This window comes from Callithrix jacchus, chromosome 13 (assembly GCF_049354715.1).
Source record: "Callithrix jacchus isolate 240 chromosome 13, calJac240_pri, whole genome shotgun sequence".
Classification (NCBI taxonomy): Eukaryota; Metazoa; Chordata; class Mammalia; order Primates; family Cebidae; genus Callithrix; species Callithrix jacchus.
Window position 1 is genome coordinate 43,152,207 of NC_133514.1, and position 16,151 is coordinate 43,168,357.

Genomic DNA, 16,151 nt, shown 5'->3' on the forward strand with positions numbered 1-16,151 from the left:
ATGGCGCTGCGATCTGCGGTCTGGGACCCTGGTGTGAAACTGCCGCGGAGACGCTCCCAGCCGCGGGCGCAGCTCACCCCGGCACGGAGGGAGGTGTCTAAAGGTGTCTCTTAGGAACAGGCACAACCCGGGCAGCCAGGCCCCAGAACAAAGGGTGCTTTCAGCCGCCCCTTTAGATGCCTGGCCCGTCACCATGGCAACCACCCCACTATTGAAAGAGCTGGTCCCCGCCTTATCTCCTCCCGGGCTCCCCTCCCCCGCCGGCCCCACCGTATGGTGTGTATGTCACTGGCAGCTGTTGTCAAAAGAAGGCACCTCTTTTGTCTCCAGGGGATGAAAACCATTTGGTTTACAGCGCCATCCTTTCTCTCTGCCCGGAAACTTTTCTCCACGTCCCCAAGGCGCCCCTCGATGCGCGCGCCCGGCCCGGTGTCCGCCACTCGCGCTGGATGCTGGTTTCCTCGCCATCACTCGGCCCAGAGCCGTTCTGCCTCTGCCTCAAACTCTCAGATGCCCTAGAGCTCTCACTGAAGAGTAGTGTCTCAGCGAGGGGAATCCGCATTGGAAATCGCGGCTTCCTTCTGGCACGCCGCTCGCTGAGTTCCAGCGCAAGCAGGATCTCCCCTCACACCCAACAGCACCACCTTCCGAGGCCGACGGCTCATTACCGCCGCGTCCCCGAGGCTGGCTCAGGAACTCCTCTCCTGGCCGCATTCCAGGCTGGGCCTGGTCCTTAGAATAAGGACCAGTTGTTTGTCTCCCTATGGCTGGCAACGGATCACTTTCTAGCTGAGGAAAAGACAACACAACGAGTGAAACAATAGGACCTGTATGTTTCTCACACAGTCCTCCTTCGAAATGTATCATGATCATATTTTTAAAGGTCTGTGTTATGTTTCATAAATATCTAAAGACGACTTACACATTTCCTCTTGTCACCTGAAGAATGGCAAGGTTCACACAGTTGGAAAAAAGAGCTTTATTTCTCATAAAGGGTTGTAGCCTGCAGGGTGGCCATTCTGACATGCTGGGAAGCATAGCCTCCAGTCAGAAGCCAGAAACAGGCATTTCAAGGCAGGAGCAGAGGGAACAGGAATTGATGCTGAGCAGGGTGGCTGAATATACATAGTCAGTAAGCTATGGGAGGAGTCATGAATATTTATAAAAGGAGAAACAATGCATAAACACAATGGAGCTTCACACATCTCCATAGGACCCATGTTCCAAAAATGGTTTTGTTAGCATGATCTGAGGGTGGAGTTTTTGGCCCTCTGACATCAAAAGGTGAATCAGAAGACATGAAAACCCTCACTGTACATTCTTTTAGATTGAACAGAACGGCTCCATGGTTGGTGGTCTCTTATCAGGAAGGAGTGCTGGTTGGTTATTTTGTGGAAACTGCAGAAGGGCAGTCAGTGTCAGGTGCTTGGCTGATAACAGCAGTAGAGCTTTTGAAAAGTTAGTAAGGGGCTGGGTGCAGTGGCTCATGCTGTAATCTCAGAGTTTTGGGAGGCCAAGGCTGGTGGATCATGAGGTCAGGAGTTCGAGACCAGCCTGGCCAACATGGTCAAACTCCATCTGGGTTCAAGTGATTCTCCAGGTTCAAGTGATTCTCAGCCTCCCAAGTAGTTGGGATCACGTGCCTGTAATCCCAGCTACTTGGGAGGCTGAGAATCACTTGAACCTGGGAGGCGGAGGTTGGAGTGAGCTGAGATCGTGCTACTGTACTCCAGCCTGGGCAACAGAGCAAGACTCCAGTTGGGGGAAAAAAAGAAAAAGAAAAGTTAGCGAAGGAGAAGGTATAACTTGTTTTGTCTGACCAACCTCCCATCCTGTAATGGCCGAACTCAGTTTTCAAGGTTTCGCTGGGATCCCCTAGGCTAGGAGGAGATTCATTCAGTCAGTTCAGGGGCTTAGAAGTTTATTTTTAGTTTGCATTCTGCATTTCACCCCTTTCATTTTCCTTTTATCAAAGTAATATGTGCATATCAAGAAAACAGATACTATGGAAGAATTTATGAAGAAAAACATGTGAACTGTCCCTCCTCTGTCTTCTCAAACCCCATTCCCATTTCCTCAAAAAAAATCTCATAAATATGTTTTTGAGGTCTTCTACTGGTTATCTTTATAACTATAGACAACATGCTTATGCTATACCTTCCTATTTCTTAACTAGTTCCTTTTAGAAAATAATTATTGATGTTGGGAAAGAGACTCTTCCTCTACCCACTTATGTCTGACTAGTCAAGACTCGCAATAGACAGATTAACAGGAGAAGATGTAATATGCATGTAGGAGTTCTCAGTAACGAGTAGCTCACTGAATAGTCCCAGATGAAAGTTTACATACTGACTCAACAAAATGGAAGGGGCTAGGGCTTCAGTTGGAAAGTATGAAAGGGCCTATTGGTCTTTTTCATACTAATGAGCAGCTGAATTCATACTTCCCCCGTCTTCTCCCAATAGGTTCAATCTTCTCCCAAGCAGGAAACTTCCTTGGGGATGGGTGGTGGTCAATGGCAGCTGTGTTTTCTGGAGGCTCTCTTTAAGTTGAGGTAGTATTTTATCCACGGCTGCTTACTGTTCAAATGTTTCAGGTTTAAAGCAATTTTTATGCCACAGGCTGCTAACCCCTTTATTTATAACACTTGAAACTTCCTAAAGTATTTCACAAACAAGAGGCTGAGCTGATTACTGTAGACAGAAGGCTTGGGCTAGAAGTTGTCAGATAATCAATTGTCAAAGAGAAAGAAAAACAGGGAGAAAACAAAAAGAAAAAGATGAATAGATGAAAAAAAGGTAGAATTTCTGGGTCCAGAATTGAAACATTGGGTTTACAGTATTTTTAGAGAGTGGAATGAGGATGGCAGTGGCAATCCAGCGGATTTTCCATTTTGCAGTTTGAATGTCTTTGGTGATGACGTCCCATACGTGATCTGCTGCGATGAGTCCTTTAAGTTTTTACCAAGCCAATCCATTAAGCTTGCAGGCCTTTTACAGATCCTCTGTGGAAAGGGGCAGCTACAAGACAAGCTAGGGTCCCCAATAAAGATCTGGGTAGTCAGGTCTCAGTATTTAGTGATGCCAAGTCTCAAGTGGGTAGGAGAATATTTGGAAATGTTAATTTGGAGGGCAGTGACCAGAAATTGAAGGAAGTCACAAGAATGGAGAACTGGTGGGGTCTGAACAAGTGTGCAAGGAACATGGTGCAGTCCAATATACAGTTAGATAATAGAAGCCTAGAAATAACAAACAGGACTAGAATCTGATAACCCCTAACAATGGACTTTCTGTGGTAACATAAAATCTCTATACAGTCACCTCCTTCTCTGATCAGATAATTAAAGCAGTATTTTTCTTGTTTATAAAACAAGTCTTAACACATTAAGTGTGGCCTGATTATTTATATAAGTACAGCAAGAATAGTAATTGACTACATGGGCTTATTAAAGTTTGTTTTGTAGCAATTGTTATAAGGAATCGCACCTTAATTTTTTCTTTTTTTGTGAGACGGAGTCTAACCCTGTCACTTAGGCTAGACTGCAATGGTATGATCTTGGCTCACTGCAACCTCTGCCTCCCAGGTTCAAGCAATTCTCCTGCCTCCGCCTCCCAAGTATCTGGGATTGCAGGCATGTGGCACCACGCCTGGCTAATTCTCTGTATCTTTAGTAGAGACAGGGTTTCACCATGTTGGCCAGGCTGGTCTTGGATTCCTGACCTCGTGATCTGCCCTCCTCGGCCTCCCAAAGTGCTGGGATTATGGGCATGAGCCACCGCACCAGGAATCACATTAGATTTTAAAAGCCTCTTGGGGCTATGAAGCCAAATGAAGAACTCAACATCAAACTGCACCTGCTGTACCTATAGATTTGGGTGAATTTCTCACTTTTTTTTTTTTTGAGACGGAGTCTTGCTCTGTCATCCAGGCTGGAGTACGATGGCTCGCTCTTGGCTCACTGCAACCTCTGCCTCCTAGGTTCAAGAGATTCTCCTGCCTAAGCCTCCCGAGTATAGTTGGGATTACAGGCACCCACCAGCACGCGTGGCTAACTTTTTGTATTTTAGTAGAGATGGGATTTTATTGTGTTGGCCAGGCTGGTTGCAAACTCCAAACCTTAGGTGATCCACCCGCTTCAGCCTCCCAAAGTGCTGGGATTACAGGTGTGAGCCACTGCACCCAGCCCGTATACTGTCATTTTTAAGAGAGAGAAAACCAAACTCTAATTTTGCATCAGTGCACTGTTGACATTAAGGCTCATTCTAATACCCTGTAAGTAAATCCACTTTATCATAATCAGCTTGAAAACATGAGGTTTTTCTCTTTTCCACAGACCTTTTACAGCTTCTTATATCCATTCAATTGTACACTTTTCTCTTGCTTCTTCTAGAACAATCTTTAAATAATCACTATTACAACCACTTTAGGAAAAAATACTTTTTACCTTAACAAAAACCCATCTTATATTCCTTGTATCCTTTGCATAATGTAAAGTTGTTTATTTGTTTGTTTTACTTGAGATGGGGTTTCCCTCTCATTGCCCAGGCTGGAGTGCAATGGCATGTTCCTGACTCAACTGCAACCTCTGCCTCCCAAGTAGCTGGGAGTATAAGCATGTGCCACGATGCCTGGCTAATTTTTTTATTTTTAGTAGAGACAGTTTCACCATGTTGGCCAGACATGTTGGCCAGACATGTTGGCCAGGCTGGTCTTGAACTCTTGACCTCAGGTGATCTGTCCACCTAGTCCTCCCAAAGTGCTGGGATTGCAGGTATGAACCACTGGGCCCTCTCTCAAATTTGTTTCTTTTCACCCTTATTTCTAGTAGTTTCATGTACATATATATATTTTTATCTATTTGTAACCTTTATTTTGCAGAGAAAACTAGGAAGTAGACAGTTGTGAATTGTTTGTCATGCCGGCATTTTGTAGCAGATTAGCACATTTTATGAATATATCATCTCATAATTTCTAGAGGTATATGCTTTTTATAGTAAAAAGAAAAAAAATTACCAAGGTGGTAAAATATTAAAGACGTGTTTATAAAGAAACCCAAGCCAGGCATGGTGGCTCACGCCTGTAATCCCAGCATTTTGGGAGGCTGAGGTGCATGGATCACCCGGAAACGCAGGCTAGGCATGGTAGCTCACGCCTGCAAACCCAGCATTTTGGGAGGCTGAGGTAAATGGATCACCCGAGGCCAAAAGTTCAATACCAGCCTGGCCAACATGATGAAGATGAAACCCTGTTTCTACTAAAAATAAAAAAATTAGCCAGGCATGGTGGCATGTGCCTATACTCCCAGCTACTTGGGAGGCCGAGGCAGGAGAATTACTTGAACCCTGGAGGCTGATGTGGCAGTGAGTCAAGATCAGGACACTGCATTCCAGCCTGGGCCACAGAGCAAAACTGTGCTGGGATTATAGGCGTGAGCTGCCGTGCCAGGCCTAATGTGCTCTTTACTTCTGCTAATTGTCCTGTGTACTTTTGCTGTCATGAACTATAATCATGTGTAGAATAGCTTTTCTGAATTCTTCAAGTTTTTCTGATGTGTCCCTGAACCTGAGGGTAGTCTTGGGGACCCCCACCACCAATCCCTCTGCCCACTGTACTGTACACCCCAATTATCTTAAAGAGAGAAATAAAGCCCAGACACTGTCTACTATCAGGGAGTTCGTGTTTAGTGAGAGAGCCCAGAAGCGGCCCATCCTGCCCACCATCGGCCAGACCGCTCAGCAGTAGCCAGCAAGCTGAGCCGCCCGGGCCACCGTGGGAACCAAGCCCGAGGATTTAGCCGGTCCCAACAAAAAAAGAAAAACAAGTCCCCAGGGAGAAGAAGCAAGTCTGCTCGGATTAAGAGGACCCGAAGTCCTTACCACTAACAGTCAAAGTGAAGCAGGAGCCTGAGGATCATCCCCAGGGAGGACGGGAGGATCGGCAGCACAGGGAACCGTGAAAACAGGAACACAGGAGAGCTAGGAACAGTGACCGGGACAGACACCGGGGCCATTCCCTCTGAAGGAAAACGTCTAACGGGAGGCCTGGGAGTAGGCAGGGTCAGGGACGGGATCCAGACACTCAGAACCTGCAGGCTCAGGAAGACCAGCTGGAGTTTCACAATGCCAGGCGGGGGGCATCGCCAGAAGAATGACGCTGGTGGCGGTGGCAGTGAGTCTCAGGAGTTGTTTCCTCGGCCTGGTGGCAACAACAAAGAAAAAGAGGTGACTGTTAAAGAAAAACCAAGCTTTGAACTTTCTGGGGCGCTTCTTGAGGACACCAACACTTTTCTGGGTGCAGTAATTAAATACACTGAGCCCCCAGAAGCACATACTCCCAGAAAACTGTGGCATCTCTACCCGTTTAAAAATGATGAGGTGCTGCCAGTCATGTACATACACCAAGACAAGAGTGCATACCTACTGGGTGACACCGCCGCATTGCAGACATTGCAATCGATCGCCCATCTTGTTCAAAGGAGCATGTGGTCTGGTGGACACAATCCACCAGAGCCTGGGAACCCCCACACCTATGCGCTCCTCTTGTTTATCCGGAAAGGAGAGAATCAGGTTTGAGGAGGAATGGAACCTAAAACAAACCTCTTCCCTAAATGTGGAATTAATGAGACCCGTTGCCTCTGCTCTCCAGTCCCTGTTCCTCACACAGAGCACACCTACTGAGCTGGCAGTGGCCTGATGGCAGGTGATTCCTTGTGTGCCCAAGCCCAATCATCTAGTCAAGGCGAGACCCAGTTCTCAGGTTTAGGGTCTCTGCAAATGAAGTACAACTTGGGATCCCCATGCTTCTCAATGATCCTAGCAGGCATCCCTGGGGTCTCCACTCTTGAGAGTTAACCCAATTGACCACATTAGGGAGTGTCAGGGACTGTCATGCCTCCCTAGTGACAATATCATAAAGGAAGAGACTGTAGACAGAAGATGTGCTTTTGAAATGCACATTCATGAGAACAGACCCAAATAAACTCAGATGGTCTAACTCCCATTGAGGCTATATAGAACGCATGACAAAGATACACATTATTTTCAAGGCCACTTTACAAGTATTACATAAATTTATCACATAGTGATTAAACAGTGCAGTCTCTAATCCTGAGTTTCTGTTGCCCAAAAGATGTCTAATAGTATAATGAGAACACCTCCTCCAGGGCTCAAAGCATCTTTCCTATCAGGTACAGGCCAGACATCAGGCCCCAGGGGTCTGCAGCAGGCAGGAGGTAAAGGACAGGACATGGTGTGAAGCAAACAGACATGAGTGAGATCAGAAGAGGCTGCTGAACGCTGGACTGGAGCCAAGCATGGGGTGCCCAGACCCGCTCTCCACTCACAGGAACTGGACCTCGGATCATCCCAAGCCACTCCTGGTTTATGGTGCGCACATGTTCCAAAACCCAGACAGTGAGGACTGTATTTGGGGCAGAGTAAGAAGAAATGGATCAGAGCAACATACAAAAGCTCTAAAGACATTCTTGTTTTGAACATAATTTGTCAAAGTGTTTGAGTTTTTGTGGTTTTGTTACAACAATCTCCATAATTGGGTAACTCAAAATTATGTTCCTAATTAAAAAAATGTCATTCGCATTTTCATTATACTTTTTAGTTTTGTGAATTTCAAAGCTCTATCCCGGGTTGATGAAAGCAAAAAACGTAGGGTGTGGGGAAATGACGAGAACAGAGGAGATTCTGAAATAATCCTTAGGAAACCACCTGAATTCCTGGGAGAATTCACTTTCCAAGGCTATGAAATGGGTGGACTCAGGCCTAGATCTCTAAGGGGACAAGGAGAACAAAGTGACACCAGTGTCCCAGGGGACAGAAGAGAAAATGGAGCCAGGCCTGTCTCTGACAGGGTGAGCTGCTGGAGTAGGATCTGATAGATCCAGTGGGGTGGACGGACCCGGGGCTGGAGCTGAGGGAGGGACTGTGCTTCAGCCTCCTCCTCCCACTGCCCCTCCCCTGCACCCAGGAGCCCTTAGTGAGGAGGAGGCCCCAGCTATGTGATGCAGGCCTGGGCCCCAGTCCCTAGTCCCAAAGGGGATGCCCAAGGCTCAATTGCTTGACGAGACATTGCACTTCAGATGGAAAAAATGCTCTTTCGTCTGAAGAGCCCTAGTGCCACGTGGCTGAGCCCCAGCTCCACTCCCCGGGTGATGGATTTTATCCTCACTGGGGTGTGGGCCTATTACTCCCCCACCTCCCCAGCGACCCACCCCCACCCCTACCCTACAGAGAAAGATTCTCTGGTTTTCCTCCCCTGGTTTCCACTTTTCCTAAGCAATGAGAGACGCTCCTGGGATGGGAAATCTCATGATCCCTCAGGGCAGGGCAGGGCAGGGCAGGAGGCTTCAGGGCACAAAGCAACACTGGGCTTAGTGGTGAGGACAGGCCCAGGAGAGGGCCAGGGCTCTGTGGGAGACAGGCCCCGGCCATGGCTCATCAGCCCTTCCCAGGGCAGGTGCTGGGGCCCAGTTTCCTCTGTGTGGGGTGATCTGGAGCTGTGTGGAGACCCTGCCTGCCAGGAAGGGAAGTGGTAAGGAGCGGCAGCCAGTCAAGCCAGGGCACGCATCCTCTCCTAAAATCTGCCTGGAGAGACCAAGACCACAACGGAGAAGGCGGGCCTGGCTCCAGGCTGCAGAGAGGTGCTGAGGCCCTAGGGTAGCCTGGCAGGATCTGGCTAGTCCTGAGCTTTGCTTCCAGCAGAGCTGTAACCCAGGGGACAAGGCCAGCCAAGACATGGCCACTGGGTGCCAGCCAGCGCCTGGGCCACGCACCAGGTAGGAAGGGCTCTGGCAGATCAGCCACGCATTCCCCATAGCCCCACGGTGAGGCCCATCCAGGGCCACACACCTGCCCCCAGGAGTAGGACATCCGTGGGGCTAGAGTCCAGCTAGACGGGCGGGGAGACTTGCCCTGTGCCCTTTGACTCAACTTGTAGGTGCTCTTGCTGGGCTCCTGTGCACTGCCCCACACCCTGCTCTGTCACCAGCCCCACTGTGATGTCATAAGAGCCCAGCCACCCAGTGCCTGCTGGCCACAGACTAGTGGGTGTACACACTCAGGTGTAGTAGACTCATGCGTATACTGTCTGTTACTGATGTTTTACCTTTCGTCTGTGGGAATTTCCCATAATATGGGAAAACGCAGGAGCTTTTTTTACCGGTTCCACCGCAGGCCCCGGCAGCAGTGGCAACCCCAATGGTCTCCTCTTGTTCCTTCGAACTTTTCAGCTGGCCGGGTTCACCCTGCAGCTCCTATGTGTGTGCCTCAACTGGGAACCCAATACCCTGCTTGATTTTTGAGTCATCACGGGGTCTACAGTCCCGTTTTGCATCTGGAAGGAATTTCACCCCAACCTCGAGCGCCCTACGGCGGGCCCTGCCTCCTCCGGTGTGGAGGCCACCCTCAAGGAAGAAAGTTGTGCCGTCTGCAAGGCACTTGACCCACAGAAGCCCCATGAAGCTGCCTTCGCTACAAGTGTCGGCCCCAATGGAGGTGACAGCAGAAGAGCCGAAGAACCAATGGAGGCGACAGCAGAAGAGCCGGAAGAACCAATGGACGATGAGGTAGAGACCCAGGGGCAGGAGGAGGAGAAAGGGGGCCCCCGTAGCAATGAACCAACAGCATCTACCTCGAGGCCCCTGGAGACTCAGGGAAACCTCGCTTCCCTCGACTGCAGTCCCAGGGCCTTAAAGGGAAGTGTCCAATCCAAGGCCCATGGAGTGCCCAGTGCACACAGCCCTGCAGGAGGCGTCCTTCCCTTTGGGAAGCCTGACCCAGCTCCAGCAGTGCTCCCTGGCCCAGCTCCGTGCTGCTCCCACTGGCCAGAGAAAGCGGCCTCTCAGGTGCTGGAGAAAGAGCAGCTACCCAGCTCCTCAGGCTTGCAGATCCCGGGGAAGGAGACCCAGCCCAAGGATCCTGCAGCTCCAGTAGTAGGCAGCTCCCCTCCACCGAGAGCTGCTAGCCAAGGAAAACGGTCAGGGCAACCCCAGCAGCTGCCACTGGTCCCTGCCGAGCAATGGAGGTGGGGCAGAGATGAGGGGCCCTCACCCGCTAAATGTCCCTGCCTATCCTTGGAAGGATTCACAAACAACATGGGGGCGATAGGTAGCAATGCATGGCTGAGGAGACTGAAAAAGTGATGTGGGAGGATAAACAACGCACGGTAAACAGCAGTGCCAGCTGGCCCATCTCCCCACCTCCCCCACCTCCCTGCCCCAGGCCACCTACATGTCACAGGTCCCAGCTCCTCCTCCTACCTCCGACTTGGCCCACGTGGCTGCTGGGCCCCTCATCCTGCCTGTCCCCACCAGCTTCCCCGGCTCCTCTGGCCTCCACGCTGTCACCAGGCCGGATGACCTCCTCAGAGCCTTTTGGATCACACTCGACCCTGAGTGCCGCCAGGCCACCGGAGCCCTTGCCTCCCCTAAAACGCCGTGAACCCCAGACACATGCGCTTGTTCTTCCTTCACCACAGCCCCATGGGCTCGCGGCCTCCTCTCCACCCCCATGTGCCTCCAGCCTGGTTGGAATTCCGTGTGGCTCCACAACACTCCCCGGCCCCCACAGTTCGCCTCACCAGCAGCGGCCGCCGGCTCCAACCACGGTGATCTCTGGCCTTGGGTGCTCCAGCGAGCCCACCGGGGATCTCTCCTGGTGGAAGGAGGCTGCCACCACGTGGGGCCTCTCCACCTGCTCACATGGCAAATTCCAGCAGCGGCATCTTCCCGACCACCCCCCAGAGCCTTCCTTCTGGGGAGACCCCACACCCCAGCAGACGGAGGCAGGTGAGTGCACATTCATCCACCCTGACGTGCAGAAGCTGCTGGAGACTCATCGCCAAGAAGGCAGTGATGAAGCTGCGACAGAAGAAAGAAGGGAAAGGGGGGTGGACTGCCCGCAGATGACACCACTGCGGAAGGAGTGGGACGCCATGACTCCGCATCCCTTCTGGAACCAGAGAGCCCAAGAACAGCAGCCACCCTGTCCGCAGAGGGTCTCTGACGCCACGTCCATGTAAGACCACTTTCAACAGAAATGCAGCCAGCTCTTCTGGCCGCCCTTGCTTAGCTAGTGAAAGGAAAATGAAATTGACTCTTCGTCACCCCATTTGGGGTGCCTTTTCTCAAACAGTCACTGGGAGTTTGCCACCAGAACCTAGTATTCCCAATGGCCAACCCAAAGCTATCATCTCTTCATAGATGGAAATAAGCCAAGACTTCAGGTGGCATGTCTATGGCAGGGAGCATGTCCACGTGACTGACGGCCAAAGGCACAGGCCCGTGGCGCCGTCCCGGAGGAGGATGCCAGAGGCACGGCTTGGCAGCTGCTCCTATGGATCCACCTGCACTATGAGCTCGAGCTCACTGACCACCTGTGCTCTCAGGCACAGCTGCACTGGATTGTCAGCAACACAGACTGTGGACACCGAGGGGTTACTAGTGGTCCCCAGAGTCCCTGATCTCCTCAGATCCACCTCAATGCTTCCCGAATTTGGGAGGGCAGGCAGGACCCCTGCGTGTCTTCTGCCTGATGCTTCAGACTCCCTGGGAATTCCCTCTGGGGCAGCAGCGGGTCTCTAGGTGGCCAGAATCTGCTAGGTGAGCCATGGGGCTGCTCCTGGTCGGTGGCACTCCTTCCTTGCCACCGGTGCTCTGGGAGCTCAGGCCTGGTGGCAGCCCCGGAAACCATGGAAGCTGACTTGGGACTGCGGGGGACCGGCCTCTCCTGGGGAAGGTGGGCAGTGGGTTCACTCAGGACAGCCTGAGACTTTTGGAGGAGAGTGGGCAAAACCCTCTTCCACTTTGGTTGCTTCTGCAAGGGCCATTCAAGATACTCCTTTACAGTAGAGGTGGCAGAATGTGCCCCCTGCTGGGGTGTAAGGCAAGATGCCCCAGAGCCCCTCATCTAGGGTAAAGAAGAGCACAGTAGGCTTGGGACACAGGGTGAGAAGTGGGCCTGGGTCTGGATCCCAGCCAGAGGTGGGGGCTGGGGCCGGGGCCTGGCTGGAGTGAGGCTGTGCCACATGGTGGGGCTGGGGTGGTGCCTGGGGAAGCTGTGAGGATGCCTCAACGTCACCTTCACGTGGAAGAGAAGTGGCAGCTTCAGGTTATGATACCCTGTGCCTGTTTCCAGAGGAAGCCTCCTTCGAAACCCAGGCCGTGACCACCAGGGACTCGCTGTTGAAAGAGGGGAGAGCTCAAATGTAATACACTCAGAGTATACCCCTTTAGACCAAGACCTCTATTAAAACGTTCTTATGTATATATCCTAGTGAGTGGAGAGGACTTTTTTTTTTTTTCCTGAGACAGGGTCTCACTCTGTCCTCCAGGCTAAGGTGCAGTGGTGTGATTTTGGCTCACTGCAGTCTTCACCTCCCAGACTCAATCAGTCCTCCCCACTCAGTCTCCCAAATAACTGGGATCACAGACACATGCCCCCTCCAGGGATTTGTCATGTTGGACAGGCTAGTCTAGAACTCCTGGACGGAAGCTATAAAAAGTGCATGGATGGGAGGGTGGGTAGTCAGGGGCGGTGGGAGCAGGGAGTGCATGGATGTGAGGGTGGGTAGTTAGGGGCTGTGGAAGCAGGGTGTGCATGGATGGGCAGCTCTAATGCTGCTCTCAGGGTGGGTAGTCAGGGGCTGTTGGAGCAGAAAGTGCATGAATGTGAGGGTGGGTAGTCAGGGGCTGTGGGACCAGGAAGTGCATGGATGTGAGGGTGGGTAGTCAGGGGCTGTGAGAGCAGGGAGTGCATGGATGGGAGGGTGGGGAGTCAGGGACTGTGAAAGCAGGGTGGGTAGTTAGGGACTGTGGCAGTAGGCAGTGCATGGACAGGAGGGTGGGTAGTCTGGAGCTGTGAAAGCAGGAAGAGCATGGATGTGAGGTTGTGTAGTCAGGGGCTGTGGGAGCACACAGTGCATGGATTGGAGGGTAGATACTCGGGCTGTGGGAGCAGGGAGTGCATGGGTGTGAGGGTGGGAAATGAGGTGCTATGGGAACAGGGAATGCATGAATGTGAGGGTGGGTAGGCAGAAGCTATGGAAGCAGGGAGTGCATAGATTGGAGGGTAGGTACTCAGGGGCTGTGGGAGCAGGGAGTGCATGGGTGTGAGAGTGGGTAGTCAGGTGCTATGGGAGCAGGGAGTGCATCGATAACACGGTGGGTAGTCAAGGGCTGTAAGGCACAGAAAGCTCACGGATAAAGGACTCTCATGCTGCTCTGAGGCTGTTAGTCAAAGGCTGTGAGGTATAGGGAATGCATGGATGAGAAGGTGGGTAGTCAGGGGATGTGGGAGCAGGGAGTACACAGATGTGAGGGTGGGTAGTTGGGCTATGGGAGCAGGGAGTGCATGGATGTGAGGGTGGGTAGGCAGGGGATGTGGGAGCAGGGAGTGCACGGATGTGAAGGTGGGTAGTCAGGGGGTGTGGGAGCAGGGAATGCATAAATGGGCAGCTCTCCTGCTCTGAGGGTGGGTAGTCAGGGGCTGTGGGAGAAGGGAGTGCATGATGAAAGGGTGGGTAGTCAGGGGCTGTGGGAGCAGAGAGTGTATGGATGTGAGGGTGGGTAGTCAGGGGCTGTGGGAGCAGGAAGTGCATGGATGGACAGCTCTCATACTGCTCTGAGGGTAGGTAGTCAGGGGCTTTAAGAACAGGGAGTGCATGGATGCGACAGTGGGTATTCAGGCTGTGGAAGCAGGGAGTGCATGCATGGGAGGGTGGGTAGTCAGGGGCTATGGGAACAGGCAGTGCATGCATGGGAGGGTGGGTAGTCAGCGGCAGTGAGAGCAGGGAGTGCATGGATGAAAGAATGGGGCTGTAGAAGCAGGGAGTGAATGGCTGTGAGTGTGGGTAGTCAGGGGCTGTGGGAGCAGGGAGTGCATGGTCGGGAGGGTGGGTAGTCAGGGGGTTTGAAAGCAGGGAGTGCATGGGTGTGAGGGTAGGTAGTCAGGTGCTATGGGAGCAGGGAGTACATGGATGGGAAGGGGGGTAGGCAAGGGCTGTGTGGCAATGGGATCGCATAAATGGAGGGCTCTCATGCTGCTGAGGTTGGTAGTCAGGGGCTGTGAGGCACAGGGAATGCATGGATGAGAAGGTGGGTAGTCAGAAGCTTTGGGAGCAGGGAGTGCATGGATGTCAGGGCGGGTAGTCAGGGGCTGTGGGAGCATCGAGTGTATGGATGGGAGGGTGGGTAGTCAGGGGCTGTGGGAGCAGGGAGTGCATGAATGAAAAATTGGGTAGTCAGGGGCTGTAAGAGCAGGAAGTGTATGTATGAGAGGGTGGTTAGTCAGGGGCTGTGGGAGCAGAGAGTGCATGAATGGGAGGGTGGGTAGTCGGGCTGTGGGAGCAGGAAGTTCATGGGTGTGGGGGTGGGTAGTGAGGTGCTATGGGAGCAGGGAGTACATGGATGGGTAGTCAAGGGCTGTGACAGCACAAAGTACATAGATGGGAGGATGGGTAGTCAGGGGCTGTGGGGCACAGAAAGCTCATGGATAATGAGCTCTCATGCTGCTCTGAGGCTGTTAGTCAGGGGCTGTGAGGCACAGGGAATGCACAGATGAGAAGGTGGATAGTCAGCGGATGTGGGAGCAGGGAGTGCATGAAGGTGAGGGTAGGTAGTCAGGGGCTGTGGGAGAAAAGAGTACATAGATGGGAGGGCGGTTAGTCAGGGGCTGTTGGAGCAGGGAGTGCATGGATGGGAGGGTGGGTAGTCAGGGGCTGAGAGGCACAGGGAGTACATGGATGGGATAGTGGGTAGTCAGGGGCTGTGGAGGCAGGGAGTGCATGGATGGGTAGTTTTCATGCTGCTCTCAGGGTCTATAGTCAGGGGATGTGGGAGCAGGCAGTGTATGGATGGGAGTGTGGGTAGTCAGCGGCTGTGAGAGCAGGTAGAGCATGGATGGGAAAATGGGTAGTCAGAGGCTGTAGAAACAGGGATTTCATGGATTTCAGGGTGGATAGTCAGGGGCTGTGAAACCAGGAAGTGTATGAATGGGAGGGTAGGTACTCGAGGGCCCTGAAAGCAGGGTGTGCATGGTTGTGAGGGTGGGTAGTCAGAGGCTGTGGGAGCAGAGAGTGCAGAAAAGGTATGGTGGGTAGTTAGGGCCTGTGGGAGTAGACAGTGCATGGATGAGAGGGTGGGTAGTCAGGGGCTGTGTAACCAGGAAGCGCATGGATATGAGGTTGGGTAGTCAGGGGCTAAGGAAGCACGGAGTTCATGGATGTGAGGGTGGGTAGTCATGGGCTGTGGGAACAGGGAGTGCATGGATGGGAGGGTGGGTAGTCAGGTGCTGTGGGAGGAGAAAGTGCATGGATGTGAGCGTGGCTACTCAGGGGCTGTGGGAGCAGGTAGTGCACGGATGGGAGGGTAAGTAGTCAGGGGATGTGGTGCAGGGAGTGCATGGAGGTGAGTGGGTAGACAGAAGCTGTGGGAACAGGAAGTGAATGGATGGGAGAATGGGTAGTCAGAAGCAGTGGGGCACAGGGAGCACATGGATGAGGGGCTCTCATGCTGCTCTGAGGGTGGTAGTCAGGGGCTAAGAGGCACAGGCAATGCATGGATAGGAAGGCGGGTAGTCAGAAGCTGTGGCAGCAGGGAGTGCATGGATGGGCAGCTCTCATACTGCTCTGAAGGTGGGGAGTCAGGGGATGTGAAAGCAGAATGTACATGGATGGGAGGGTGGGTAGTCATGGACTGTAAGAGCAGGGATTCCATGGATGGGCAGCTCTGATGCTGCTCTGAGGGTGGGTAGTCAGGGGTTGTGGTATAAGGGAGCCCATGGATGTGAGGGTGGGTAGTCAAGGGCTGAGGGAATAGGGAGTGCATGGATGGGAGGGTGGGTAGTCAGGGGCTGCGGGAGAACAGTGCATGGATGGGAGGGTGGGTAGTCCGGAGCTGTGGACGCATGGAGTGCATGGATGGGAGAATGGGTAGTCAGGAGTTGCAGAAGCAGGGAGTGCAAGGATGTGAGGGTGGGTAGTCAGGGGCTGTGGGACCAGGAAGTGCATGAATGGGAGGGTAGGTACTCAGGGGCTGTGAAAGCAGGGAGTGCACGGATGTGAGGGTGGGTAGTCAGGGGCTATGGGAGCAGGGAGTGCATGGATGTGAGGGTGGGTAGTCAGGGGCTATGGGAGCAGGGAGG

At 52.5% G+C, this 16,151-nt stretch overlaps 1 protein-coding gene, 1 long non-coding RNA gene and 1 pseudogene across 3 annotated transcripts in view; 2 read left to right on the plus strand and 1 right to left on the minus strand.

Annotated features, from left to right (window-relative positions):
• LOC100389949 (smad nuclear-interacting protein 1 pseudogene) lies at positions 1 to 6,589 on the plus strand (annotated as a pseudogene).
• Positions 965 to 16,151, minus strand: part of LOC144578976 (uncharacterized) — a 25,975-nt gene continuing 10,788 nt past the window's right edge. The window contains exons 3-4 of one of the 2 annotated variants that reach the window (XM_078347630.1): positions 10,591 to 12,190; positions 965 to 6,195 (exon numbers count right to left, since the gene is read on the minus strand). In XM_078347630.1, the coding sequence (XP_078203756.1) occupies positions 12,121 to 12,190 (70 nt within the window). In that variant the 3' untranslated portion in view covers positions 965 to 6,195; positions 10,591 to 12,120. Of the gene's footprint in view, positions 6,196 to 7,342; positions 7,420 to 10,590; positions 12,191 to 16,151 lie in introns of those variants that run through there. The other variant, XM_078347629.1, reaches the window with a different exon arrangement.
• LOC144578977 (uncharacterized) overlaps positions 13,174 to 16,151 on the plus strand; it is a 7,589-nt gene continuing 4,611 nt past the window's right edge. The window contains exon 1 of the long non-coding RNA XR_013525674.1: positions 13,174 to 13,283. This is a non-coding gene — a long non-coding RNA (uncharacterized LOC144578977). The remainder of the gene's footprint in view (positions 13,284 to 16,151) is intronic.